Raw genomic sequence first — 27,845 nt, forward strand, 5'->3', positions numbered from 1 at the left:
CTCTGGTGTCGCCGCTGACGCCGCTCCCCGCTCTGGTGTCGCCGCTGACGCCGCTCCCCGCTCTGGTGTCGCCACTGACGCCGCTTCCCGCTCCGGCGTCGCCGCTGACGCCCCTCCCGCGCCCTGCAGACTAGACATCACCCAGCTGGACCTGCAGGTACACAAGTGCTCCCGCCAGGACGTGATGTTCATCAAGCGAAACGGTCCTGAGATGCTGCTCTGCCTGCTGGAGAGTCTGGAGCTGGCTAACAACAGCTTAGATAACCTGACTGCTATCTACACCACCCTGGCGCTGCTCTGGCTCGAGGTCAACTGCCCGGACTTTCTGCCGGATGTCCTGCGGCTGACGCTGGACATGCAGGTCAGCTGTCGGCCGCCGGCCGCACTCCTTCAGCGGTGACCTCAGGTCACCTGGGTCAACCGGCTGGGACATCAGGCCACCTGGGTAGACTGACCGTGACATCAGGTCACCTAGGTCGACCGAGGGGACCTCAGGTCACCTGGGCCGACCGGTTGTGACATCAGGTCACCGGGGCCGACCGGTTGTGACATCAGGCCACCGGGGCCGACCGGCTGGGACCTCAGGTCACCTGGGGCCCAACGTTAGTGGCTTGGGATGCGGCTGCTGGAGGGGAACAGTAGTCTGGTATTTATCACCAATATGAAGCTCGATGGTTTTGAGCATTGTATGATGGGCCATTGGTTTGCACACCCCCGGGAAGGTTGGGATTTGATATCCAATACCGGCCGTGTTTCGGTGTCCCCTGACCTTATTGTCGGGATACATTGCAAGTACCTCAGCAGTTTGATGCGTCGTGAAATATATCAAAGCTACATTAGGTTTGACCGTTTGCAAGGTTAGTTTCGTGTTGTAATCAGTTGCTTGGCGTCAGCGCTATTCATCTTGATGTATTTTGAGCGCAAATCGACTGCTTGGGCCATTTCGCGAGTCATATTGGTATAACACACTTGCGTTTTCCCCATTTGTGCTCAGGTTGACTTTGTCGGTGTCCTGGGATGAAATAATTTTTGAAGAGGGCACTCTGTAGTAACTCCTTCAGAAGTTTTACGGGCAGGGTTGCGCTACCGTTTCAGGAGATAGCGTTGAACTCTGAAATGAGTCAGACTCTTCGCATCAACCTGCACATCCTGGCCATCACGTTTGCCAACTTCGTCTCCTCCCAGTGCAGCGTGCCTGCCCTGTACCAGTACGTCAAACAGGTAAGACGGCTCGCCGTTCTAAGCGGGCCAGAACAGAATTCCGGCAGCGTCGTCCGCGGACCTCAACAGTGCCGACAGTGGCGTCCGCAGACCTCAACAGTGCCGGCAGCGTGGTCCGTGGATCTCGACAGTGTCGGCAGCGTGGTCCGCGGACCTCAACAGTGCCGACAGCGTGGTCCGTGGATCTCAACAGTCCGCGGACTTCAACAGTGCCGGCAGCGTGGTCTGCGGACCTCAACAGTGTCGGCAACGTGACCGGTGGATCTCAACAATCCGCGGACCTCAACAGTGCCGGCAGCGTGGTCCGTGGATCTCAACAGTCCGGGGACCTCAACAGTGCCGGCAGCGTGGTTCGTGGATCTCGACAGTCCGGGGACCTCAACAGTGCCGGCGGCGTGGTCCGCGGACCTCAACAGTCCGCGGACCTCAACAGTGCCGGCAGCGTGGTCTGTGGACCTCAACACCGCGCTTTGGGTGCTATGTCTGGTCAACGCCTGCGCAACTGTAGTGGGTTTCCTGTCATGGAACGGATCATTCAAAACACGTCGGACGTCCTTTCATCGTAGCGTTTGTCTTAGCCTCCATGGGCTGATAAAGATCATGCTTGGTACTTAGCTGATGCGCGATAGTTCGTGATAGACCAGCCAAGGTGCTAGATGTGTCGATCAACGGCTGGTTGTCCTGGTTGACACGGTTGTCCATGCTCGAGTGGCTGTCTCGCAGTGGTGCAGTCAAGAGACATTCATACACTACATCGTTCCTGGCGTGGCCCTGACCCGCCCTGCCCTGGCCGTGACCGTGACCTGACCGTGAGCGCCGTGTGTCGGCCGGCCGGCAGGTGGTGTCGGCGCGCCGCGAGCGCAGCCCGCACCTGCTGCCGGACCTGACCTGGCACTACGACCCGACGCTGGGGCGCGAGCCGCCCGACGCCTGCCTGCTGCTGGACCAGGCTCGCCTCACCGAGGTCCTCACCGGCCACGGCCTGGACGCCTCCCGACTGCAGACCCCCTTCAGCAACATGATGCCCAGGTGAGGCGGCGGCGCGACCTGACGGGCGTACCGGCAGCGGCAGGTCGCGGCGATTCAGGGTCGCAGCTGCGAAACGTAACGGGAACGTGGCCTACCTGAGCGGAGTTTGACGGAAGCTCCGGTGCCAGGAAGCGGAAACAGTGGGGAACTGAGTGCGCAGGTCCGGGTCAGCCGAGGTCACGGCCACAGGCAATCCCAGCAACAAGGAGATCTCGGCACCTGGAGCACAAGCCAGAGGGAGCTAGAGTGCAGAGGACAAGGCCACCGGTCAGACCGCCCTGGGCATAGTTTGAATGCGAATGCTTGGTTGTGGATATATTATTGAGACCACAGACTTTCTGGTGACGACGGGCTCGCTCCACCCTTTGGGCTAAGATAACGCAATGGGGTGCGTGCCGTGGTTTCGCCTGGATGTCGGGAATGCCGCGCTCGGATGGTTCGTGGAAGGCCCCATTTAGCCCGAGGCTCACGCGCGGCAATCTGCCTCGGCGGGGTGTCTCGTACCTCGGCGGGGTGCGGGGAGCCTCGTACGCGATCGCGACTGGGAAAACGCATGTCGAGCCGACCAGTGAACCGATACAAGTGATGCCACCTGATTTGCGGCGGTGAGGTCGAGGTGACGCGCTGTGTCCCCACGGGCCCGATGCTCAGTTGACCGTAAGACTGCTCGACTATCGTGCACCGTCACCGCGCCGGCGGCGAACAAGGCCTCAGCGGCCGGGCCTCTGTTGTCTCGCCGCAGCTCGGCGTCGGTGTGGCAGAAACGCCAGAGCATCCTGCAGGGCAGCGAGCGCGACCTCAACAACATCACCGTCGAGGTGGACAGCATGTCCTCCTCCATCGGCCTGTTCAAGGTGAGGCGCTGGCCAGGCGGCGGCCGCGGCTCCGGGGGCGCGCCGGCGGGCCGCCGCTGCGCCGCCGACCTCATCGCCCTCCCCCTCCCCATCCCCCGGCCGAGTTCTGGAGTCTGCCGACGTCGGTTTCGCGAACACGGCTCTGTACTTCGCTGTTTTGTCTGTTATCGGGGCTTTTGTCGAGTTAGCTTACTCCCGTTGCTGTAAGAGAAAGCGGGAGTCAGAATGTGTGGTGAACAAAATGCATGCAACATTTTTCATCGTGGTGTCATGTCGGGTATCGTTACTTAAGCTGGGTGAAAAGTATCCCTATCTGGTTTTAATAGCACCAAATGTGAAGTGGTACTAAACTGTTGGCTATTTTTGTTGTCAAGTAATTTTGCTTGTAATTTTGCTTGCCAAACTTTGTTTCTTGTCACCCACGTGATTAAGCTGAGGCTTAACGAATGTTTCGTGAGTAAATATCGTTCCCTTCATATTAGTTATGTTTGTTACACAGCACTGACTCCAGTGAGAATTGCAAGTGTCCCGTTCGTACAGGAACTGACAGCCTTTCTCATAATTTGCGTTGGTTATGTCATTTGCCCGCTCTCGTTCTTGGGTGGCTGGCTTGGTTGGCTATTGATTACCTGGCCCTGACCTTCCCGTGTATGCCTCCGTTTCTCGTGAGCTTTACAAGCGCCTGCATTGTGACTTTTTCATATGCGGCTCGGCTTTTTGAGACGGCTTAACAGCTATCTCACCCCGTTCCTGTCGCTGTCCGCTGCCTCGCAAATCTGAATGTCGCAAGTTCCGCTAGATGTTTCTGCCCGTGCTCTGCCGTTTGTTGTGCTGCTCTGAACGAACTTCCATCATCAGCTTCGGAGACGACGCTGCTCACTCTGTCCTGGTGCGGTTCAGCGTCTGTGCGCTCCCGACCGCCACGTCAGCATGCATGCGCCGTGCGCTGTGCACTGAATGTGCACTGAACGTGCGCTGCGCACTGAAGCGTGAACATATTGAGCGTCTTCCTCTGCTGTTATTGGGCGGCGGCGCACCGCAACATTCTGCTGGTGTCTTACTTCAGGCAGTTTCGGAGAAACACTACCATTGTTGGGTTTTCCTTAGTTGTGGCTGTTGGTCGTCGTATGATTAAAAACATGCGATATGATAATAGCTGCGTTCTGTTTTTATGTTTATCACTCGGGCCTGCTACGCGACTGTTGGGGGTCTCCTGCTTTTGTGTGCGTCGGAGCGATTCCCGAAAACAATTAGGTAAAGAATGGGGCTGTTTTGTCCAGTGCATGGGATTACAGTGGCGTGAGATGGGCTAATTTCATTCGTGCTAGCGGATAATCCTGAAGGCCTGAGTTCTCTACACAGGGACGACTGCTACCCGTTTACGGGAACTGCCGTGAGTTAGCCCCGCACGACAATACTCCAAAGATCAAAGTTCGCCGTTCATGATCGTGGCTTAACCACAAAAGCTGAAATCGCCACCTTGGGCGGGTACGGCGCCGAGCTCGCCGACGATTGGGCGCTGTGGGCGGCTCCTGCGACAAACCGACAAGCCGAGTATGCCGTTGTTGCCCCAGCCTTGGCTTCTGCTCCGCTGCTTACACAATGGCCAAGGGTGCTTGCCAGACCCATCCAGACTGTAGCAATCAGCTGGAGTGGCCTGAGGCCGACCGGGTGGGATCGCCAGGCGCCCGCTCTGGGAGTTCGGGCGCGTGTTATAGCCCGTCTGGCACCACTCACCGCGGACGTGGCGTGCAGCGAAGCCTCAGACTTGGAGTTCCACACCTCCGCTGTCGTCAGCAGTGCTGTTGGGACGGCCACGAGCTATGGGAGGGAACGATCGCTTGATTACTTATCACTGCTGGCTATTGCAGAGTTGGCGAACTCTCACGCCGTGGTCCGAGTTGTGTCAGAATGATCTGCTGACAATCAAAGTTGAGGTTTGCCAATCACGAGTCTGAGTCGCCGGCATTTAGCCTTCCTCCGGGTGGCTGTCCTTCGTGACCTGTCGACGAAAATCGCCCGGGCTGACCGCGCTTGTAAGGCCAACCGAGCGTAGTACGGTGGTCCGCGGCCAGGGCTTTTGAGTTCACCCGCAGTGACCAGCTCGCATCGGAGGCTCGCGACACCCACGCTGCTTGTGGTAAGGTATACACGTATATCAGGGACACGTATACTTAAGGCGTTGTGCGCCAACGCTACCAGGAAAGCAATTTTCGCAAGATAGCCTTTCCCTTCGGACTGATTGGTGCCTGCCGTCCCCGTCGCTTTTGCGCCTGTTTTCGGGACGCCTGCTCTGGTGGGAGCGTGACCCCAGCCCCGAACAGAGTGTTGCGAGACTGACCTAGAGTCTGTCGCGTGCACGTGGAGTTATTTCGACCGTCTGTGGTCCGGACATTGGGTCACCGGGTCGCCACCGGGCGCCGCCCGAGACGGCTGCGGCGGAGCGCGGCGCGTCGCACGGTCTCACTCGAAAACATGTCGCAGTGTGTTCGTTATTGTGCCGCGGGCTGGTTAGCCTGAGGTCGCGCAAGTTTTACGAGGTCGCAGTCCAACAGTGCGAGCCGTTTTGCTCTCAATAATGGGTTAGTTAATGCAGGGGCTTGAGCCTCCCTCACCTCTCAACATGGTCTTCATCCTTCAGACACTGTTCCCACCATGGCAGTCGGCTCCGACAGCTCCGTAGGAACCCGACCTTGGGAATATGTTTCTCCCAATGGAAATGGCGGCTCCAAGCGCCGTTCTGGGCGGATAGTGAAGTCCCTGGAGGCACTCCTTCAGATTTCCAAGCGATTAAAGTCCGACCTGTCCAGGTCTGCAGCGGAGGGTTAGTGCGGGCTTGTAAGGCCTGCATGCTGTATGTTGTACGCTCTTTGGGCTGCCTCCCGCACTGACGGTAATTGCCGATGATGGCTGCTGGAGATAGCTGCTGGCCGGGGCTGCTCCATTACTCCGTATGCAGCGCCAGGTTCTGTGGCCTGGAATCCCGTCCGGCGTTGGGGTAGGGAAGAGAGAGAGAGAGAGGCTGGACGAGTCGTGGTTTGCTTCTTCCCATGCACCGCCTCGGTTCCGTTGAGTTTTCTACAAGTCGCTGAAGCGCACGCTGCCTTGGCAGAGTCGGACGCAGTTTCGCTGCAGCGGGACGTGCGATGGGATCGGTATACAACAGCGCCCTGGTTGGCGCACAGCAATAGGGCCCGAAGCAGATCGATGCGCTGTGCTGCTGGGGGCGAAGTTGGCTAGCCCACGCACTAGTTCTTCTAGTACTTCGCCTGTTGTCAATGTCATTGCGCCTCAGTTAGCACCGAACCAGACACATTGACATATGGTGCCGTGCCCTCTCACTCCTGCCGACTTGCACGTCTGAGCCGTGTCGGAGACCGCCTGAGCTGATGGCTGGCGTCGTGCCTCAGTCGCTCGGCGTCCGGCTCCATGTGGTGTTGGCTGTCGCAGCATGGCTGACCCGCAGTCCCGTTTGCACGTCTCCCCTTCGTTCGATGTGCGGCCGCGCTGAACAGGCGTGGCGCTGCAGCTGCCTCACCCGGGCGTGTCGGCCTCCCGCACCACGTGCGGACGCTGTCCCGCACGTCGCGCGCCCTGTACGCTCGCGCGGTCGTGGACGGGCGGCTGCGGGCCGTGACGGCCGCTGTGGCCGGCTGTTTCAGACTGTGCGTGCCTGCCGGGACTCGCGGCAGCGCGGCGGCTGCGGCTCTCCGCGGCCGCGCCACTTCCGCCCGCCGCCGCGCCGCCAAGTGGTGCTGTAGCACATGGGGCGGCGCCCCCGGGAGTTCATGTGCTGACGCGCGCACACCCCGGGCCGCCCGCCCGCCCGTGTGGAGCCCGGGAGGCCCCCTTCCTCCCGACCCACCCCGCCCACTCCCCTTCCTCAGTGCGTGGTGGTCGGGGCAGCGGCGCCCGCCGTGCTGCCCCGGCCGCCACGCTGACCGCCCTCTCAGGAACGGACTCGCCGTGACTCTGACGGCGCCGATTGAGGCCTCTCGCCTGGGCACGGAGCCGGCCCCGAGCGCTTAACTGACGGAGCTTGTTGGAGCTGGCGACCGCGATCCGTGTGGCGCTTGCGCCGCCACTGTCAGGGGTCTTGGACGCAGCGGACGGTGGCGCGGCGTGCAGCAGATCGAGGCTATGAGAAGGACGCGCGCACGACGGCGTGCTGCCAGGACAGCGCCGACGCTTGCGTGAGCCTGGTGACGTCCAGCGGCCTGTACAGATGATGTTGGTGTCAGCGGCGTAGGGCGTGCCGGCTGCGTCCGGCCCTTTGGTGGAAGGTGCGCTCGGACGGCTGAGCCGGACCGCCGCGAGCCCGTGACCGGCGCCATCAGCTGCCTTCGTTTTGACGTGTTGCTGGCGCGGAATACAGTACAAACGTGGCGTCTGGCCGGCGCCTGTCAGTGTCGACCGCTAAACGGAGGCAGTGCAGTACGTCAGTCGCACCAGCTAGGTACGCGCCGCCTGGCCGGCATCGGTGTCCTCAGCTCTCTCAGTGGCTCCCTGCTCGATGTCGTGTGCACAGCGTCTGCTTTCGTCCACCTCTGCTCTTTTGTGGCGATACTTAGCATTGTTGTCGGCTGCCGCGGAAGGTGGGCCGTCTGGTGGAAAAACTTTCCGGAGGTGTATGACTGGACGTCCTGCACGGAATGAGTCGCCCATGCCTCTGAGCACCACGAGGCGGTTGTCCTTATTTGAAACTCCGGGCTAGTCTAAAAGACATTCCACGCATGTGCAGCGGCACGTGTCCAGCGTGGGGGATGCTGCTCAGTATGCCCAGGCTGCATCTGAAGAAGAGCGTTGTGAGCTGCCGGGCGGGGCGTTGTTCCGCTGTCACCGCCGCCACGCTGAGCCGTCCTTCGTAGCGGTGTCCTTTCGCGCACTGTCGCTGCTGTGCATTCGCGTCCAGACTGCGCTAACGCCTGTCGCACCTGGACCACGCTAATCGCTAACGCCTGTCGCACCTGGACCACGCTAATCGCTGACGCCTGTCGCACCTGGACCACGCTAAACGCTGACGCTTGTCGCACCTGGACCACGCTAAACGCTAACGCCGGTCGCGCCTGGACCACGCTAACGCCTTTGGCGTCTGGACTACGCCCACGCCTGTCGCTTCGGGACTACGCCCACGCCTGTCGCGTGTTTAACCGTGTTGCCGATGCGTGTATCGGCCATCCCAGTGTGTCTGTCCGTGTTGCCGATGCGTGTATCGGCCATCCCAGTGTGTCTGTCCGTGTTGCCGATGCGTGTATCGGCCATCCCAGTGTGTCTGTCCGTGTTGCCGATGCGTTTATCGATCATCCCAGTGTGTCTGTCCGACGCCTGGCGTCGCCGCTGGGCGTGCTGTGTCGCCATCTGCCGGGAGCACCATCCCTGATACGGAGTCGGTCCGTACGGTCGACGCCGCCTGCCTCGACAGTCCGGCCTCCCGAGTTGTGCCGATTCCGCCAGCCGCCTGGCATGCTCTCCCTGCCGCTGACGAGGCTGGCACGTGTTTCCAATATCACCACCGTGCCCGACAGCGTTCCCTGGACCGGTGCAAAGCTTCCTTCAGCAGCAGATTGTGTTTGCTCATCCCGCAGCGCTGCGCACTGCGATGTAATTGGATGCGTGTGTGTGTGAGGCGCCGTGTCTGCAAATGCCGGCTTGTTTTGCGCCGACTGCTCTTTCTCTGTCCACTGGGTGTGCCGCGCTCTCCCTCTGTCCGCTCGGTGCCGCGCGCTCTCTCCGTCCGCGGGGTTTGCCGACTGCTCTCCCTCTGTCCACGAGGTGTGCCGCGCTCTCCCTCTGTCCGCGGGGTGCCGCGCGCTCTCTGTCCGCGGGTGCGTCGCGCTGTCCATTTGTCCGCTGGGTGCCGCGCGCTCTCTGTCCGCGGGTGCGTCGCGCTGTCCATTTGTCCGCTGGGTGCCGCGCGCTCTCTGTCCGCAGGGTGCGCCGCGCTCCCCCTCTGTCCGCTGGGTGCCGCGCGCTCTCTCCGTCCGCGGGGTGTTCCACGCTCTCCCTTTGTCCGCGGGGTGCCGCGCGCTCCCTCTGTCCGCTCTGTGTGCCACGCTTCTCCCTCTGCGCAGTGTGATGTGATTGACTTTCCCCGCTAGAACGGCGAGCGGGAATCGTGCGGCATGAAAGGTCGCTTTAATTGCATGCCTCAGATGTATGTTTTTGGTCACCTCTGCGAGCTGTCGCGCATTCTTCCAGCCTCGCCTTTCTGTTCTCAGTAATGACAGCCAGGTGGACGTGTGCTGTTCGCTGATTTTGGCTTACTTTTTTGTTGTTTATTATTTTGTTTCCATAAATATTTCATGCATCAAACACTAGCCTGTTGGGATCATAGATGTGTGGATTATACCAAAACCGAACTTTCGTTTAAAACAAATATGAGCGGTCTTCCCCATTACGCGAAGACCTTGGCTGCAATTGGTAAAAGTTTAAGTGGGCTGATCCATCGACTCCAGCCATTTCTATAAAGACGTTCGTGGACCGTTTTCATATACTTGAAATTGTTTTATGACATCTCCAGGAATGTCATGTTCCTATCAGTTGTGATATACGCTTTGCTCTCAAGAACTCCGACCTAACTGTGATGATAAGCTTGACCTGCAAAACAGCTTACGTTGGCCATGCCATGCAAACTTATATCCAGACCTGAAAACGCAGTCGCACTGTTTGCGTCCCACGCATGCACGTCGTCATCGCCTGTGATGCGCCATCTGTACATCGAGTCAGACGTGATGGCTGGCGCTTTGGTTGTTGACGCGCCATCCGTACGTCGAGTCAGACGTGATGGCTGGCGCTTTGGTCGTTGACGCGTGTCTGATGCCGCCCCAAGCCGAAGCCGCCGCCGGAGCACGTGTGTTTCGAGGCGATGAAGCAGCTGGTGCGCGCGCCGCCCGAGGAGCACCGCGCCGAGCAGGAGGAGGAGCGCCAGCGGCTGACCGAGGCCTGCCGCAGCCTCAGTCTGCACGCTCTCGCCCAGCAGAGCAACGCCGGGGTGAGATCTCGGACCGGGCCTGGTGGGGCTGTGCTGTGCTGGGCTGGGCTGGGCTGGGCTGGGCTGGGCTGGGCTGGGCTGGGCTGGGCTGGGCTGGGCTGGGCTGGGCTGGGCTGGGCTGGGCTGGGCTGGGCTGGGCTGGGCTGGGCTGGGCTGGGCTGGGCTGGGCTGGGCTGGGCTGGGCTGGGCTGGGCTGGGCTGGGCTGGGCTGGGCTGGGCTGGGCTGGGCTGGGCTGGGCTGGGCTGGGCTGGGCTGGGCTGGGCTGGGCTGGGATGGGATGGGCTGGGCTGGGCTGGGCTGGGCCTGGGCTGGGCTGGGCTGGGCTGATTCATAAAATGAACACAAATACTGATTCCAGAAAACCCGCTTTTCAGCCTCCAGAACTTGAGAACAATCGAAATTGTGTCTTGTTTTGCGCGTTGCCCTCGGCTGAACGGTATGGACTGAAGCGTAGCCACTATGGAAGTGGCACAACAGTGCGTCCGCTTTCTGTAGTGCCCTACCTAAAGTCAAAACCGTACTGAATTAGTACAGCTATAGAGATAATTCCGGGCACAGCAAGATAGACAACATGAAATGGATGTGGATGTGAAAACAGTTTTCAGTATATAGGTGAAGTATACTTTCTGCGGGCCCTATCCCTTTAAGCCGCTGTGTTGGTTACGGAAGGTTTCCTTAAAGGAATTGGACGTACTTAATGTGATTATTTAAATGTACAGAATGTGGTGATGTCTCCCAGTCCTGGACAGAGCGCTCTTTCGGCGGGCAGTCTGCTCCTAACGCTGCAAAGTTTCTGCGGATGCTGGCTTTACCATGGCTTCTGGAAAGGCCGGCCCAGCTGTGGTATACCGCTGCAGTGCTGTGGTGTGCCAGGCTGCGGTGCTCTGGGATCACACCTGCACTGTACTGTGATCCAAAGAAGTGCAGAGTGCCGACATGTTTCCTCGTATCAGGGACGGCGCAGCAAGGAGGCAGCGGGGACAAGAATTTGCGTTTGTCCCTGCAACATGTTTGGACGCTTCGTTTGCCCGCACTGGAAGTTTTGTAGCCACACATAGGTTACCAACTTCAGGTCACTGAGGCCCGGATAGCTGAGCTTGGAAGTAAAAAAAAAAAATGGTCTCAGAAGACCCTTATCTACATCATAAGGCCCGTTCTCTGGATCGGGAGACCCTATTTTGCGTGAAGGAGGCCCTTTCGCTGGCTCGGAGGATCCCTGCTCAAGATTGTGAGACACCGTCTATATATCAGTAGGGTGTTCCCTTGCGTAAGAGTGCGGCTGTTTCGGATCAGGATAAGTAAGGAACGGAGACTGATTGGGATAGTGGGGCCCTGTACCGGACTTGGAGGTCCTTTTTGTGGATCGGAAAGGTCCTGTTCCAAATCAGGAGGCTACTCGATGCCTCAGGAGACAGGAATTGAAAAGGAGCCCCTGTGCGGGGATAGGGAGACCTTTTGCTTGTTTGTGTATCTCCCTGTATTTATTAAGGGTCTCTGTTCGATATTTTTTACTTGCCGACATTTACTCACCTACACGTGGACACATCATAAAAAAGTGATGAGGGGACGCACCTCCCCCGCCAACGCCCCTGACCACGACACTACGCGAGAGGTCCCTTTGTGAGGAGGCAGCCGTTTAGTCCAGAAGGCCATAACACAAAGGCCTTTTAACACAAGGTCCTCATCCGACCTAAGACCCGTGGCGATGCTCACGGTGCTTGTTTTCTAGGCGCTTGTGCGGGTCAGAAATTCTTTGTTTTGGAAACGCTGTTTTCTCTTTTCTCCAGGACATAAAGCTCGAAATTTTTCGTCAGACGTGATTAGTCAGGTGTAAGCAAGTGTCACCAGTTTCCCCTGACATCTCCTCAAAATGACATTTGGAAAATGTGCATCATCACCTTGGCATTACGCGCATAATATCTGTAATCATTTCGTATTGGGTGAACTTTCAAAGGTACTTTTTATGCTTTTGGCCTCCTCGCTTGATAAATGTGATGACACCTATGGCGGGGAGGTTAAATCTTTGTCGAGGAACTTTACTCTTTAGCTTGAAATAGTTTCGGTCATCTTTTGGAGCAATCACTGGGGGTTATCAGCTACTTAAAATCGAACTTACGGACGGTGGTGAATGGATCTGGAAGCTCTTGCGAACCGGTGTTTTTAACCAAAAGGATGTTTGGCTGAGGTTTTCACGCGCAGGGACGGATCCAAATGTGGGCACGGGGCCATGCCCCCCCCCCCCTAGGGCCCCGAAGGGGCCCATTGGCTCCGAGGGGCCCATGGCCGGCCGAACAGGTGTAGTTTTTTAACACAAAAAGCAACAAAACTGGGCACCTATGGACTTTCAGGCGACCAGGAAAAGTTATGAGCGAAAGTGAAGTGTCTATGAGAAGTCAAAGAAAGTTATTGAATGGTTGTAAAAGTTGTGAACTGGAAGTTTTAAGCCTTATTACACTGCCTAGGGGCCCATGCCGTTTCCGGGGGACCTATATGCCCACTTGCAGGATAATTTCGATCGCTAAGGAGCATTCCACGTTGCCCTTTATTTCTTTGCATTTGCTCGGAGGGCCCTGCGTTCTTGACAGGAGCCCTATATGTTGACCTGGGCCCTACGCTCTTTACGGAAGCCCTATATGTTAACTTGGGCCCTACGCTCTTGACGGAAGCCCTACATGTTAACCTGCTCTGACGCGTTAGATCATTCGGGGGTCCTTTGCGTTGGGTCTTGAATACTTTCTAACTGAATTGAGGGCCCAACGCTCTTTTTGGGGAACATTATCTGTTAACCTGCTCGGGCACACTAGATCATTCGGGGCTCTCTACATTTGGTCTGGGGTACTTCTTATGTGAATGGGGGGAGGCTACGCTCTTGTCGGGGGCCTAACTGATAACCTGCTCGGGTACACTGGATCGTTTGGGGGCCCTCTGCGTTGGGCCTCGGGCACGTGCTATTCGAATGGGGCCGTACGCACTTGTCGGGGGTCTCCTCTGTTCGCCTCCTTGGCTACACTGGATTGCCCGGGGGCCCTGCACATTGGTTCTTGGTGTTTGAATTTAGGGCCCTCTGCTCCCATCCGGGTCATCTGATAACCCGTTCGGGTACACTCTATCCTTCGGGGGCCCTCCGTACCGGATTTTGGGTACTTCTTATTTGAATGGAGGGCATTACGCTCCTGTCGGGTCCCCTTCTGATAAGATGTTCGGGCCCATTCGATCGTGGGGGACCTCCACATCTGGTTTTTGGGTACTTCTTTTTTGAATGAAGGGCCACTGCCCTTTTCGAGGGCCCTATCTGTCAACCTGCTCTGGCGCACTCGATTTTTCGGGGCCCTTTACATCGTGTCGTGGGTATTCCATATTTGAACGGAGGGCTCTACGCTCTAGCCGGGGCTTCATCTGTTAACCTGCTCGGGCACAATTGAATATCCAGGGGCCTTCCACATAGTGCCTTGGGTACTTCCTATATGAATGTAGGGTCCCACGCACTTGGAGACTCCATTTGTTCACCGGTTCGGTCACACTAGATTGTTCGGGGTCTGTTTATTGTGTCTTGGCGTTTGAATTTAGGGCCCTACACTCCTGTCTGAGCTGCCCGATAATCTGCTTGGATATACTCAATCTCTCGGAGACCCTCCGCACTGGGTTTTGGCTACTCCTGATTTCAATGGAGGGCCCTGCGTTCTTGTCGGGCCCCTTCTGATAAGCAGCTCGGGCACATTCCATCATTCTGGAGCGATTTACATGGGGTCTTCGGTGCTTCCCATTCGAATGGAGGGCCCTACGCTCTTGTTGGAGCCCTGCTTGTTAGCCTGCTCGGGCGCGCTTGATTATTCGGAGGCCTCTGCATTAGGTCTTGGGTGCTTGCTATTTTAATGAAGGGCCCTACGCTCCTTTTGAGAACCTTATCTGTTGCCCTACTCGGGCACACTCGATCATTCGGGGCCTTGGGTCTTTGGGCCTCACGCTCTTGACGGGTGCCCTATGTGTTAACCTGTTCTGGCGTACTCGATCGTTCAGAGCCCTACACATTGCGTCGTGTGTATTTCTTATTTGAATGGATGGCCTTACGTTCTTGGCGGGCCCCATCTATTCAGCTGCTCGGGCCGGTGGCGGATGCAGAGGATGGGGGGGGGGGGGGGGAGGGGGAAGGACCGGGACCATGCCCCATGGACCATGCCGAGGTTGCCTAAAGGCTCCGAAGGGGCCCATAACCGGCCGGACGGACGCAGTTTTCTGACAAAAAAGAACAACACAAATTGAGTGTCTTTGGGTCTACAGACGATCAAGAAACATTGTTAACAAAAGTAAACAGTTCATAGGTAAACGTAGTTCATTCTTCGCTGATTGAGAAAGCGTTGCTTGGAGGAAATTTTGGGGCCCATTACGCCGTCTACAGGCATTAGGCTGTTGGTTGCCTGGCCCTATATGTCCACTTGACCGATCGATCTGATCGCTAAGGAGCTTTCCACGTTGTTCTTGATCTCTGCATTTTCTCGGAGGGCTCAATGTGCTGTTGGGATGCTATCTGCCTCTATGCCTGAGCACTGTTGACAGATCAGTTTTCCTCCACGGATTCTTCCCATTCGCCCGAAATGCTCTATGCGTTTTTTCCGGGACCCCACATGCCAGGGTACATTCATATTGCTCAGGGGCCATTCATATTAGTATCGGGTTCTTTCCACTTGCTTGGAGGGCTTTGTGCTGTTGCTGAGGCACTTATAAGGTAAGCCATCGAGACACTCGATGCTCAAGAACCCTCTCCTTTAATCAAGGGCTCTTTCCCTTTGATCTCATTTGCGGAGGACCCTCCACTCCTATCGAAGTTTTTCTGTTAAGCTGCCCGTGCTTTCTTGATCGCACAGGGTTATTAATTCGTGGCCTTGGATAATTCCCTTGGCTCAGAGCGTCCTGTGCTCTGGCCGGGGCCTTATACGTCGGACATCCGGGGGACTACCGGTCGTTTAAGGGCCCCCACGTTGGTTTTGCATTTCTTTTGCTTGCTCTGAGGACTTTATACTTGTTGACATGAGCCTGTTTGCCTTTTTGGCCTTTTTGCCTTTGTTTTGCCTCCGGCGGCACCCATGATCGCTCAGGTTCCGTCCCTTTTACCCTTGGTGCCTGCGCCTTAGAGCAGCAGTCGAATATGCGCTGATGAATTTTTACCCGCGATTGTCGAACGTTATTTGGCACGCCGCGGACGTCGTGTGTGTCATTTCCATCGGCTGTTGAGTGTGTGACACTTATTATACTAGTGCATCATGTTCTTAGCAGCATATTTGAATGCTTCGATATGTTGTACTCCTCAATAGCAAAGGGAAAAATTATGCACTAGTCATCAGCCATCAGCTGATTACATCGCTCAGCCGGCTAGCCGTAAATACATGAGCTAGGAATCAAGTCGTTGCGTGGTTTTGATGGTTGTTAGCTGCCAACTCAAGTTTATTTTGCCTGTTATTCCGAAGCACTTGGCCTCAAAATCACAGCATTTAAAATAATCTGTAGAAAATGAGCTAACTCTACGTGTATGCATGCGCAGCACGCCTTTGCTGTATAGGGCCGTGCACGGTAAGACAGGTTTCCGTGTTTATTAAATGAATGAAGAAGTAGATATGTACATTCGTATATGTATATATAGATACATATATTACACACAACTTGCCTGAAAATGTAATGACCGAAATGCAAGGATATTTTTGGGAGGGGGCCCTCAATGCCCCGTGCCTCCCCCCTTGACGAAATCCTTGATCCGCCCATGGTCACGCCCATGATGTCTTGCTTACCGCTAATAAATGACGTTCGGCGGTATCTGGAACACCAATGGAACGGGTCTCTAGAACATTGATAGTGTCAGCTTAAAAATCGGCGGGTTTTGTTTGGTCGTTTCAATTCATGACACCAAATAAACTTGAAGTTTAGAAAATATTGCCTTACATTTTAAGCCATTTGCAACGGAGCCGCTGTCCATCGGAGCCTCAGCTCAAGTGCCGAGTCGCTGCATCGCCATCTTGAGTTGCGTCGCCATCTTGAGTCGATCCCCTCGATCTTCAGGTGGACACGCTTCGGGACAAGCTGGACGAGATCTTCTCGCAGCTGGGCGGCGCGGCCGAGGGCGTCGGCCGTGCCACGACCGTCTACACGCCGCCGTCGCTGCAGCAGATACAGTTCCCCGAGCTGTTCGTGTACTGAGCCGGCTGCCGACGGGAGCCCGCCGGCGGCTACTTCGGCCCAATCGCCGCAGGCGGCACGGTCGGAAGGCGCACGTTGGCGTACCCCACTGGCCGCTATTCGATGGTGTTATGCTTGTTAGCTAAACTACCGGGAGGAGTCACCATGAGGCTTAAACTTGCTTGGACTCGTTGCCAAGTGTCATCCGAAGTAAAGTGGCCACGGGGTAGGAGTGCTTACTGCGCCCTCCTGCGGACAGTGCGTGATGCAAGGGTCCGTGGTGCGTCGAACTGAATTCTGGCTGCGTGCCGGGTCAGGGTGTCGCGCCGCTGGTGCTGCCATCTTCCGAGATTGGCGCCGCTTTTTGGCTGCTGGTCCACGTGGTTTGCTTACATTGGTCGCGCCCTGTGTGCCCTGTTGCCTGCGATGTTGATTAGTATGTGCGCCTTCTGCGCACTCTGATTTTTGCGGCATGTGTAGTCCGCTGCCGTTACCCCTTCAGCTCTGTCGTGATTGTATTGCTGGTCTGGCGTGTTCTGGGCGGTGCCTAGGTTGGAATTCAGTCAGTCGTCGATGTTTTAGATGTGTGTGGGAAATTATCTGTGATCGCGCATCTGTGTGTGCAGAATATTACTTGCCGCGTCTACCTTGCTGGACAATACAATGGCAAAAGATTTGGTCGAATTCTACATTCCAAAACGGCATTCAATAGCAGTTTGATGCGAACTTGTTTATGAAACAGTAACCTGCCCTTATGGCTAACGATGGACGCCATGTGACCAATGTAGGCGAAGCGCCAAAACCGATACCATCATCGTGTGGCGGATGCAAAATTTAGCGTATACGTGAAATTTATACGCCCGTTGCGCGCTGTTACTCCATAGTTATCGCCTAGCGCCGTGTGGCCTCACAGCCAACGGCTCTGGATGCCGCGGGATTTCGCAGTGGATCCCGATAAGCACCAGCACCGTGACTGACGGCGTTGCTGATCGAAGACCGTGTGTCTTTCGGCCTCCATTTCGCCTCTACTCCCAGTCGTCGGCGGCCTGGCTTCATCTGCACCTCACAGAAGCAAGAGAAGCCTGCGATCTTTTTTCGGCGTTATGAGTTCGGAGTGTTTATGCAGAGTTATCGACGCTCGGTACACCAGCAGGCGTGAGGTGCTGGCTAAGCGTGGAGCAAACGCTGGTTATATTGGCAGTACACCACGCTTTAAAACGTGCGTATGACGAGTGAAAAAGGCTGAGATACTGAGCATGGTTAAGCAAAAAAACACGTGAAAACTAAGACACACGGATTCAGAAACATTTCGAATCTGTGCAGACAGTACCACTGAAGTATGTCAAGAGAAAGAAATCCTCCGAGCTCCCACGGTATAATATGCCATACACGGCCCGCTGCACCAAACGCAGGCAGGTCAGAAAATCACGATGATCAAGTATCTGATTTTTAAAAAATTGCCACAATCACCAGACACCACGAACATTCCCCGAACCTCACAACCATCTCTATATTGCGTCTTGGATACTTCTAAATTGCTTGGAAGGTCATACGCTGTTGTCGGGGGCCCAATGTGTTACGCTGCTCGGGTCAGAGGCCGATCCAGAGGGAAGTCCATTGGGCCATGTCCCCCTGAGCCCCGAAGGGACATACCGACTTCGAAGGGGCCCATAACCGGCCAAACGGACGCAGTTTTGTAACACAAAACAGCAAACTGAACTTCTTTGAGCCTCCAGGTGACCAAGAACAGTCGCATGTAGTATTGAAGGGCTCGTGAGCAGGCAAGCGTAAGTCTTCGCTGATCGAGAGGGTGGTGATTGGGGAGATGTTGAGCCCCGTCACGCTGTTGCCAAGGCCCTATACATCCGCTTGCCGGGCAATGCAATCGCTGAGGGGTCGTTAAAAAGCTCCTTGCGCTCGATCTCTGAATTTTTTCGGAGGGCCCGAAGCTGCTTTTGGGGCCCTATCTGCTAGCATACCGGGGCGCTTTTAATCGGTCAGGGGCCCTCCACGGATTCTTCCCATTAGTGCGAAAGGCTTTTTACGTTACTGCCGGGGTCCGCCATGGCAATCCGCCGGGATACTCCCGGTCGCGCAAGGGCCTTGTCTTCCACTGTTGGCGGGAGACATATGTTCATGCGCTGGGGGACTGATGTTCAGCGGTAGTTCTACCCTGATCTACACGATGTTCTATACACTGCTCTACACGGCGTTCTGCACTGATCTTGATCTACAGCTCTTGACGTTTAGTCTCATTTGCGAAAAGACCCGTTACTCTTGTCGGGGGCCCTTCTGTTAACCCGTTCGGGCGCTCTTGATCGCACAGGGGCATTCATTCACGTACACTGATCTTGGGTAACCTCCCTTTGCTCAGAGGGCCCTGTGCTCTGGCCAGAGTCCTGCATATTAGCCTGCTGGGGCACTCCCGATCGTTCAGGGGCCCTCCACGTTCGTCTTGGACTGTTCTCGCTAGCTCTAATGACCCCACACTGTTGACGGGAGCCTGTTGTGCCCGCCGTGGCATCCTCGATCGCTCGGGTCCCGTCGTTATCAAAGCTCATCAGTCAGGCTTCGACCATGTTGCTGCGTTCTGTGCGAGTTTCGAACATCTTATGTCACGTTTTATGCCATATAGTACAGGAATTTGGAGAGTGGACACGAGCTCTGAGAGAACCAAGACTGGTAGTAAAAGAACTTCAGAGTAACACCATAACCGGGCTAATTAATCGAGTGAATGATATGAATTCATGAACGAATATGCAAAACGCCGCAAGAAGTGGTAAAAACGCGTGCACATAACGATATTGGGACTTCGCAACCTAGTGCCAACACGCGCGTCACCTCTCGGCAGGTTGAAGTACTTCAAGTCTGCAAGCTAATCTGCTACAGTGTCCATTCTGCCACGGCCATTTGACAGCGACTCCGCTGTCATACAAGCGTTGCATGACGTAACAAGCGAGGACGTATCGAGGAGCGTCTTCACAAAAACCTGAGATTTGTTTTCTAGAAGAGTCTTTTGCACTTTAAAACATACCAAGGGTTACAAGTGAGCCTATTTCATCTTATCTGATGCTTTGGTCAAAATCTTCACATGCAGAACATTCTCTTTCACGAGCTGAAGGAGGAAGCACGCAAAACAGCGAGTTTAAAACGTATCCTTGTGACCTTTGCCAACGGATATTGAACATGGAAGAAGCAAAGCACAGTATCCGTAATACAAGAAGAATGCAGGGTAGACCGACACGGAGCAATGAAGCATAGCGCAGCAGTTACCAACTTTAAATATCAAAGTCTCGGGGGCAGCTAAAGACAACGCGGATCTCAAGATCTCAGAACCGCAGCACATTCGTCCTAGGCTAAGCACACAGTCATTGTGGAGGTGGGTTTGGGCAGCATTGTTTTGGTTACGCACATTTATAAATGGTTCGATATTCGTTGCAATGAATACAGGTGCCCGCTCGCAGATCTATTTTTGTTCTGATACTTGGTGCAGACCATTAAAACTTTCGGATTAGTCGTCTGTGTCTCGGAAGGCCCTTCGTAGTATCGTACATTGGGTGCTAGGACGTGGCATCCTGAGTTCCCGTTGGGTTCGCGAGGCTTCGGTAACGGTCGTGGTGCCTGATGGCATGGTAAGTAATTTTCTAATCTAATGCTCGGAATGGGTCATCGTAACCTCCCGGCTTACAGGGTTTTGTTTGCACAGCTCTTAGCGTTGAGCCGTGTATTGGGTGTTGTCACGCGGAAGCTCGGATGATTTTTTTTAGTGTTAGTGTCCGCACAGATTCGGAAAATTTTCTGGATTAACGTGCCTTGGTTATCAATAGCAATTTTTGTTTAACTTTTTTTGTTTAACCCTTTGTTTAACCCTCGCTCAATGGTGTCCGGGTCGGGGCTCACTGCCTGTTGCTCCCCTCGCTCAATGGTGCCCGGGTCGGGGCTCACCGCCTGTTGCTCCTCTCGCTCAAAGGTATCCGGGTCGGGGCTCACCGCCTGTTGCTCCTCTCGCTCAAAGGTATCCGGGTCAGGGCCCATTGCCTGTTGCTCCCCTCGCTCAATGGTGCCCGGGTCGGGCTCAACGCCTGTTGCTCCCTTCGCTCAATGGTGTCCGGGTCGGGCTCACCGCCTGTTGCTCCCCTCGCTCAATGGTGTCCGGGTCGGGGCTCACCGCCTGTTGCTCCCCTCACTCTATGGTGTCCGGGTCAGGGACCATTGCCTGTTGCTCCCCTCGTACAAAGGTATCCGGGTCAGGGCCCATTGCCTGTTGCTCCCCTCGCTCAATGGTGTCCGGGTTGGGCTCACCGCCTGTTGCTCCCCTCGCTCAAAGGTATCCGGGTCAGGGCCCATTGCCTGTTGCCCCCCTCGCTCAAAGGTATCCGGGTCAGGGCCCATTGCCTGTTGCTCCCCTCGCTCCATGGTGTCCGGGTCGGGGCTCACCGCCTGTTGCTCCCCTCGCTCAAAGGTATCCGGGTCAGGGCCCATTGCCTGTTGCTCCCCTCGCTCAAAGGTATCCGGGTCAGGGCCCATTGCCTGTTGCTCCCCTCGCTCAATGGTGTCCGGGTCGGGGCTCACCCTCGCTCAAAGGTGTCCAATCAGCATCGAGCCGGACGGCGGCCAGCCCAGTATCTATACGCCACGATCAAAGTTCAATCGGGTGTTGTATATAAATGAACGAATACTATGCTCTAAACCTTAAGTGAACGAAACGTGTGTGCTGGAGGCGGCCGAGGGGCCGGAAGTCTGGTAGCATGATTTCATGTTAACATCCTGACACCCCACTGAACGAATTTCGGATCCCTGGTTTGGAGCAACACGGCTCAGTGACAGCTGGCCGTGTCCGTGTTCGCGGTCTGGGCGACGGGGCGGCCGGCCGGCCCCGCCCGTGTCGGCCGCGGCGCGTGGCGCGGCCGGCCGCCCCAGGAGCGCTCGGCACGCGGCCGGTCGCGAAAAACTGGCCGACCGCGGCCAGGCCGGCGCCCCCGTCCTATCAGCGTCGGCGATCGCGGGTCGGCGGCGGGCGGCTGGGGGCCGCGCCGACTCGAGCCCGGTCCTGACTGTCGCCGCTGGAGCGGACCAGGCTGGGGCACGCCGAGACGTCGTCGTGTGGGGCCGCCGTAGTGCCCTGGAGTCTGCACTCGCCGCGGCCCAAGGCACGCCGCTGCGGTTAGGATATCTGATGGCCTTGTGTAAGATCCTCGGAACATCCCGTGGTGGCCCTCCTGATATCTCCTATATGGCTCATGCTCGCGACCAGACGAATGTGGGAACACTTCAACTGGGATAAGCTCAGGTACTTGTATTTTCGTGTGACTGGCGCGTGCTGCTTGAATTTAGTTATTATTAGAGAGAGAGAGAGAGAGAGAGAGAGAGAGAGAGAGAGAGAGAGAGAGAGAGAGAGAGAGAGAGAGAGAGAGAGAGAGAGAGAGAGAGAGAGAGAGAGAGAGAGAGAGAGAGAGAGAGAGAGAGAGAGAGAGAGAGAGAGAGAGAGAGAGAGAGAGGAGAGAGAGAGAGAGAGAGAGAGAGAGAGAGAGAGAGAGAGAGAGAGAGAGAGAAGAGAGAGAGAGAGCGAGAAGAGAGAGAGAGAGAGAGAGAGAGAGAGAGAGAGAGAGAGAGAGAGAGAGAGAGAGAGAGAGAAAAAGAGAGAGAGAGAGAGAGAGAGAAGAGAGAGAGAGAGTAGAGAGAGAGAAGAGAGAGAGAGAGAGAGAGAGAGAGAGAGAGAGAGAGAGAAGAGAGAGAGAGGAGAGAAGAAGAGAGAGAGAGAAGGATGAGAAGAAGAGAGAGGAGAGAGGAGAGAGAGAGGAGAGAGAGAGAGAGAGAGGAGAGAGGAGAGGAGAGAGAGAGGAGAGCGAAGAAGAGGAGAGAGAGAGTAGAGAGAGAGAGAGAAGAAGGAGAGCCGAGAGAGAAGAGAGAGAGAGAGAGGAGAGAGAGAGAGAGAGAGAGGAGAGAGAGAGATATATATATATATATATCTATATATATATAATATATATATATATATATAATATATATATATATATATATAATATATATATATCTATATATATATATATATATCTCTCCTCTCTCTCTCTCCTCTCTCATCTCTCTTTTAGTCTGTTGCCCCCTTTAGTCTGTTGCCCTTTATATCTATATATACATATATTTCACGATCATGCCATATATATATATATATATAATATATATATATATATATATATATATATATATATATATATACATATATATCTAATTATTATCCAACTTCTCCTAGCCAGCCAACGCATAAATGCAAAGCCTTGACCTGGAATCCTGACCTGTTTCTGCCAGTCACGACGCCTAGTTAGCGTATGTGGTAATGACTTGTAAGTTGTCATGTACGTTGTGTCACTAATGTTTTTCATCTCGCGTTTGCTTTTTATTAGCCGGGAACCCGCCCCAAGGTCGTTTATTGTTGACGATGGCGTTTACTTAACATTTGCGCCGTCATTCCAGGCTGGTTTATTCATTCCTTTGAAGCTCGCCCACGCAGAATACGCACATTCTAACGTGCATAATGTTCACCCACGTTCCACAGCAAAAACGCGGTAATATTTCACGATCATGCCATCGACAAAGCTTCACACGTTCTCATGCAATGCAGTGCTTCCTCTTTCTCTGGCAAAGCCCCGTCCCCGCCCTTCTTACGGTGCACATATCATTCTTTACTCTGGACCTATCTGTACTGCTTGAGTCCAAAGACATCACACAGCGAGGGAAACCATGCACACAGCTCTAAATGTAAATGCAGACACACGCGTTCAGACTTCGGCATCTTAACTACATGAATCCAGCATGCTGATGTCACATAGGAACTCAACAATCCCATGCACGGTTCGATACAGACACATCTGATCACATATGAGACCCATCAGCTCAATTGCCGCCATTTGCCGCAATCAGACCGCACCATTCTCTGCCGCATGTGAACCCTGAAAGTCTGTGAATACAAGGCGCTGACAGCTGCTTCAGTCCATCCGTGCTTGCACACTCCGGTTCAGTCGTCAGGGGTGCTCGTGCCCGAAAGCTCTGAAGATGAATCGGCCTGCTGCCTAGGATGCTCCGTCCCTGCCGGCTCCGACCCATCCGACGAGTGCTTACCGCGCCTCCTGGATCGGAGTCGACTGGGCCTACCTGGCTTGCGGCGCGCCGCTCGCATCCGCTTCCTCTCCAGCAGGAAAAGGGCCATGCGCGACGGTTTGGGAGCAGCGCTGGAGTCTGCAGCCTTGGACTTATCGTTCGCTTCACTGCTCTCTGAAGCTGTTCCCTTGGTGGCGCCGGATGTCGACGTAACTGTAATTCCGCTCGGGTTTGGTGCAGCTACATGATCCTCTTGGTGAAAAACGGCCTTCCCAGTTGGCATGTCACTCGTCTTTTGCTGTATGTTTTGATTACTGTTTCTTACCTTCTCTCTAGATTTTGCTTCTATCTGTGCTGCATTTAGCCCGAGTAATTTTTTGTCCACGCCTATTACTCGGACAAGATCCTGCAAAGCTTGTTGGCCACCTTTGTCCGTTTTGATCTCACCTACTTGCGGAAACGTGCCCAGCGTTCGCGCTGTTGGCTTCGCTCGATTGAGCAGAGTAGACAGTAACGCACGGGCCCGCAAATCCACTGGGATGGAGGATGGCGTGGACAGCACAGCCAGCGGACTCGCGGTTGGACTAGCTGCACCTCCTGCCGCCAGAGCGGCGAACGCAGCGCTTAACCATGTGGTATCGTGGAGAGAAGGGAGTGTCGGCACCATATCCCACTGGCTTGCGGTCGGGATGGCAAACCCCGTCTGCATTATCCCCGGCACGGCTGCTCTGTCTCCGGGTGTGCCCCCGGCTGCCGGCGCGGGCGCCGCGCGGCTGCTCAGCGCGGCGTCCCCTGCTTCAGTCGACTCTTGAGCTCGTGGCGTCTTTCGGGATGGAGACATTGTCCCGCCCTCCACACCTGAGGCCCTCCCAGCCGTCTCGTGCCGAGCCGGAACGGGCGTGGCACTCACCTGCTCATCTGTCGGTTGCGCCGGCGGGGAGGCGGTTGCCTCCCAGACACCCGAGGTCGGGATGGCTAGTCCCGCAGGCTGAACTGGCCACGCCGTGGTGGTCCAGTCAGTGGTCCGAGAAGCTGTCACGGGGTTGTTCACAGCTTCAGCATGTTTTTCCTGCTTCCCGGATGGTGTAGCATCTTCTATGATTGTTTCCGTAACAGATGGAGGGCCAGCCGTTTGTTGGAGCGTCGTCCCCGTCGTTTTACTGATCGTCGTCCTCATTTCTTCCTGGCGCCCGTTTGGCCCCAGGGTTGTTGACGCCTCTTTAACTTCCTTTATGTGTGAGATAGTTGTGGGCTTCTCCTGGCTTTCCACCTTCTGTCTTGGCTTGGCACCTTTATGAGAGTTGTTGTCCGGTACATGCCGGGCGGGGTTGGCTGGTTGGCGAGACGTTGTTAGCACTGCTTTCAGCCAAACTCTGTCCAGGAGTGATTCCGGAGAGGTCGCTTCCCACTCGCTCGAAGTCGGCACAGCGATCCATGCGTCTGCGTCGGTATGTGTGGCGGCTGCAGCCTGGTCCTGGCGGGCAGAATGCCTGCTCAGTTCCTTCCCCACATTGCCTTGCTCCGTCTCCACATGTCGACTTTCGTCTTGATGGACTGACTCACCTTTTCCTGTGATACTGATTCGCTCAACGCTCGCCCTGCCTTGCGTCATCCTTGACTCTGCTTCCTCTTCCCGCCAGCCTGGCTCAGTAGCAACCTCAAACCTGCGATCCTTGCTCTCAATTGGGGCATGTTCATACCTGTTTCCGCCTACATTTTGTACCGTTTTTGGATTTTCTGTAGTTATGACTAGAGCCTGGGATAATTCTTTTAAGTTTGCCTCATGCAACATCTCTTCCTTGTCACTGTTAAGCAACGGTTCCACCTGCTTGGCAGAAAGCGTAACCATGCCCCCCAATTTTTCGTTTTCATCAGCTTCTGTGTCCTCCCCGCCTTCGATGCGTTCTTCTGTTGGTGGGACACTTGTGGCCAGGGTTGACGACGGTGCTTTCAAAGTTATTTCCTCTATCGGAGACGGCGTCCGGTACGTCACGTCCGGCGGACCTAAAGTCGGTTCAGTAACCATTGTCTCCGTAGCTGTTGTCGGTGTGCCCGTTGGTAGTACCCTTGTGGCCAAGGTTGATGACGGTGTTTTCAAAGTTGTTTCATCTGCCGGAGACGGTGTCCGGTACGTCACGTCCGGCGGACCTAAAGTCGGTTCAGTAACCATTGTCTCCGCAGTTGTTGTCGGTGTGCCCGTTGGTAGTACACTTGTGGCCAGGGTTGACAACGGTGCTTTCAAAGTTGTTTCCTCTACCGGAGACGGTGTCCGGTACGTCACGTCCGGCGGACCTAAAGTCGGTTCAGTAACCATTGTCTCCGTAGCTGTTGTCGGCGTGCCCGTTGGTAGTACCCTTGTGGCCAGGGTTGACGACGGTGCTTTCAAAGTTGTTTTATCTGCCGGAAACGGTGTCCGGTACGTCACGTCCGGTGGACCTAAAGTCGGTTCAGTAGCCATTGTCTCCGTAGCTGTTGTCGGTGTGCCCGTTTGTAGTACACTTGTGGCCAGGGTTGATGACGGTGTTTTCAAAGTTGTTTCCTCTACCGGAGACGGTGTCCGGTACGTCACGTCCGGCGGACCTAAAGTCGGTTCAGTAACCATTGTCTCCCCAGTTGTTGTCGGTGTGCCTGTTGGTAGTACCCTTGTGGCCAGGGTTGACGACGGTGCTTTCAAAGTTGTTTTATCTACCGGAGACGGTGCCCGGTACGTCACGTCCGGCGGACCTAAAGTCGGTTCAGTAACCATTGTCTCCGCAGTTGTTGTCGGTGTGCCCGTTGGTAGTACACTTGTGGCCAGGGTTGACGACGGTGCTTTCAAAGTTGTTTTCTCTACCGGAGACAGTGTCCAGTACGTCACGTCCGGTGGACCTAAAGTCGGTTTAGTAACCATTGTCTCCGCAGCTGTTATCGGTGTGCCTGTTGTCATGCCTCGGGTTGGGCTTGTGACAGCCTCAGCAGCAGCTCTTACATATTCCGCGATAAGTTCTCGTATGTTTGCTTCAATGGCTTCGTTGTACTCACGGTCGTTCGTATTATGCATAGCTTCATCTGGTTTATTGACGGGCTCGGTTACACCTTTTGCTCCACTGGCTTGCACTTGTATGTTTTCTTTCCCGCCTGAGTTGAAGCTTGATATGTTTTCCTCTTCGCGCCGTTTCGAGCCTAGTGCACCTTTTCCGCCGGCCGACGTCAGCATCACATGCCTGATAGGAGCCGGAGGCCCCATTCGCCTCACTGGTCTATCGTGCCGCTCGGTCATGTCTTTTGCTTGACGTGTGCGAGCAGGCGGTACACTTTCTTCCTCGCCTGAAATAAGGCTCGAAGTCCAGGTATCCCCGTGCCACTCCGCACCTGATCTATCTCTTCCTGCTGCCGAGGTTATCAGCACCTTCTTGTCAGTAGCCAGCGGTCTCGTCCACACACTTGCCCTAGCTGGAGCCCGCTGCATATTTTCGCGTGGGTTTGACTTCACATAACTTCTTCCTCTTGGCTTTTTTAGGACTGGCTTTCCACGCATATTTGTGGGCCTTATTCTGGTTCTAGTTGCGCCAAATATTTCCCGCAACTTTCGCGCAGGTGCCCTCATTTGGGCCCTTTCGAGCAAGGACAGAGGGATGGTTATTTCACTCTCCTCAGTTGTTCGCAGCTCTTCTTCCCATTCGGAATCAGCTATCCGGTCTTCCTGGTTGGTGCCTTTCCAGCCGATATCGGAGATAAACGACTGTTTCTCCCGACCAAAGTCTGTCAACGCGTCTTCCTCCCAGCCGAAGCCGTTTACCGGCTCGTCTTTTTTCCAACTAAGGCCGCCTATTTGTTCATCTTCTTCCCACTCAAAGCTGTCAATGGGGTCCTCGTCTCCCCAGCCAAAGTGATCTGTTGATTCCTCTTTCTCCCTACCAAAGTCGTCTGTTGACTCCTCTTCCTCCCATCCAAAGGCGTCTATTGGCTGCTCTTCACCCCATCCAAAGTCGCCGGCTTCCACGTCACGTATCGACACGTTTTCCTCACGTGTGTCCTCCCGGTCCAAGCCGCCTGCCCATTCCTCACCATCGCGGATGCTGGGCACCTTCACTACCGGCCCCGCGTCAACGTAAGGTCTCCTGGTCTGGAACAAAACTGGAGCCTGTTTCCTTCCGCGCTGTGCTGGACGTGGGCCTCTTGGACTGGACCTCTCTCTGGACTCTGCCATCAGCCTCCGGTAGCGAACTGCCGTCCTGTGCCCCTGGCGTCGGTCTCGTGCCGCCTGACGCCTCCGTTCGGTCTCCCCGATGCCCGCCGCTCGGGGCCGCTCCGCCGGCCGTTCACGGCTGGCTGGAGGAGCGGTCGGCCTCGCCGGGTCCTGCTTGTCGTCCATGTGCGTTATCATAGCCACCATGGCGGCGTGTGCTGTGTCCAGCACGGACGTCATGGCCTGAATCAGCGAGTCGCTGGCCGGTTTCGGTGCCACGCGCGCCGGCTGCCCGCTGGCAGCCACGGAATCGGGAACTGG

At 55.5% G+C, this 27,845-nt stretch overlaps 1 protein-coding gene across 1 annotated transcript in view; it reads left to right on the top strand.

Moving 5' to 3' along the window:
• The window catches only part of stmA (Protein EFR3 homolog stmA), an 80,232-nt gene extending 63,294 nt beyond the window's left edge, over positions 1 to 16,938 (top strand). The window contains 6 exon segments of the mRNA XM_037229930.1: positions 130 to 361; positions 1,096 to 1,221; positions 2,060 to 2,250; positions 2,993 to 3,104; positions 9,934 to 10,095; positions 16,145 to 16,938. Of these exon segments, the coding sequence (XP_037085825.1) occupies positions 130 to 361; positions 1,096 to 1,221; positions 2,060 to 2,250; positions 2,993 to 3,104; positions 9,934 to 10,095; positions 16,145 to 16,282 (961 nt within the window). The 3' untranslated portion in view covers positions 16,283 to 16,938.
• Positions 16,939 to 27,845: the final 10,907 nt, after the last annotated feature.

The sequence above is a fragment of the Pollicipes pollicipes genome, unplaced genomic scaffold, assembly GCF_011947565.3.
Source record: "Pollicipes pollicipes isolate AB1234 unplaced genomic scaffold, Ppol_2.1 Scaffold_6138;HRSCAF=7277_pilon_pilon_pilon, whole genome shotgun sequence".
Lineage (NCBI taxonomy): Eukaryota > Metazoa > Arthropoda > Thecostraca > Pollicipedomorpha > Pollicipedidae > Pollicipes > Pollicipes pollicipes.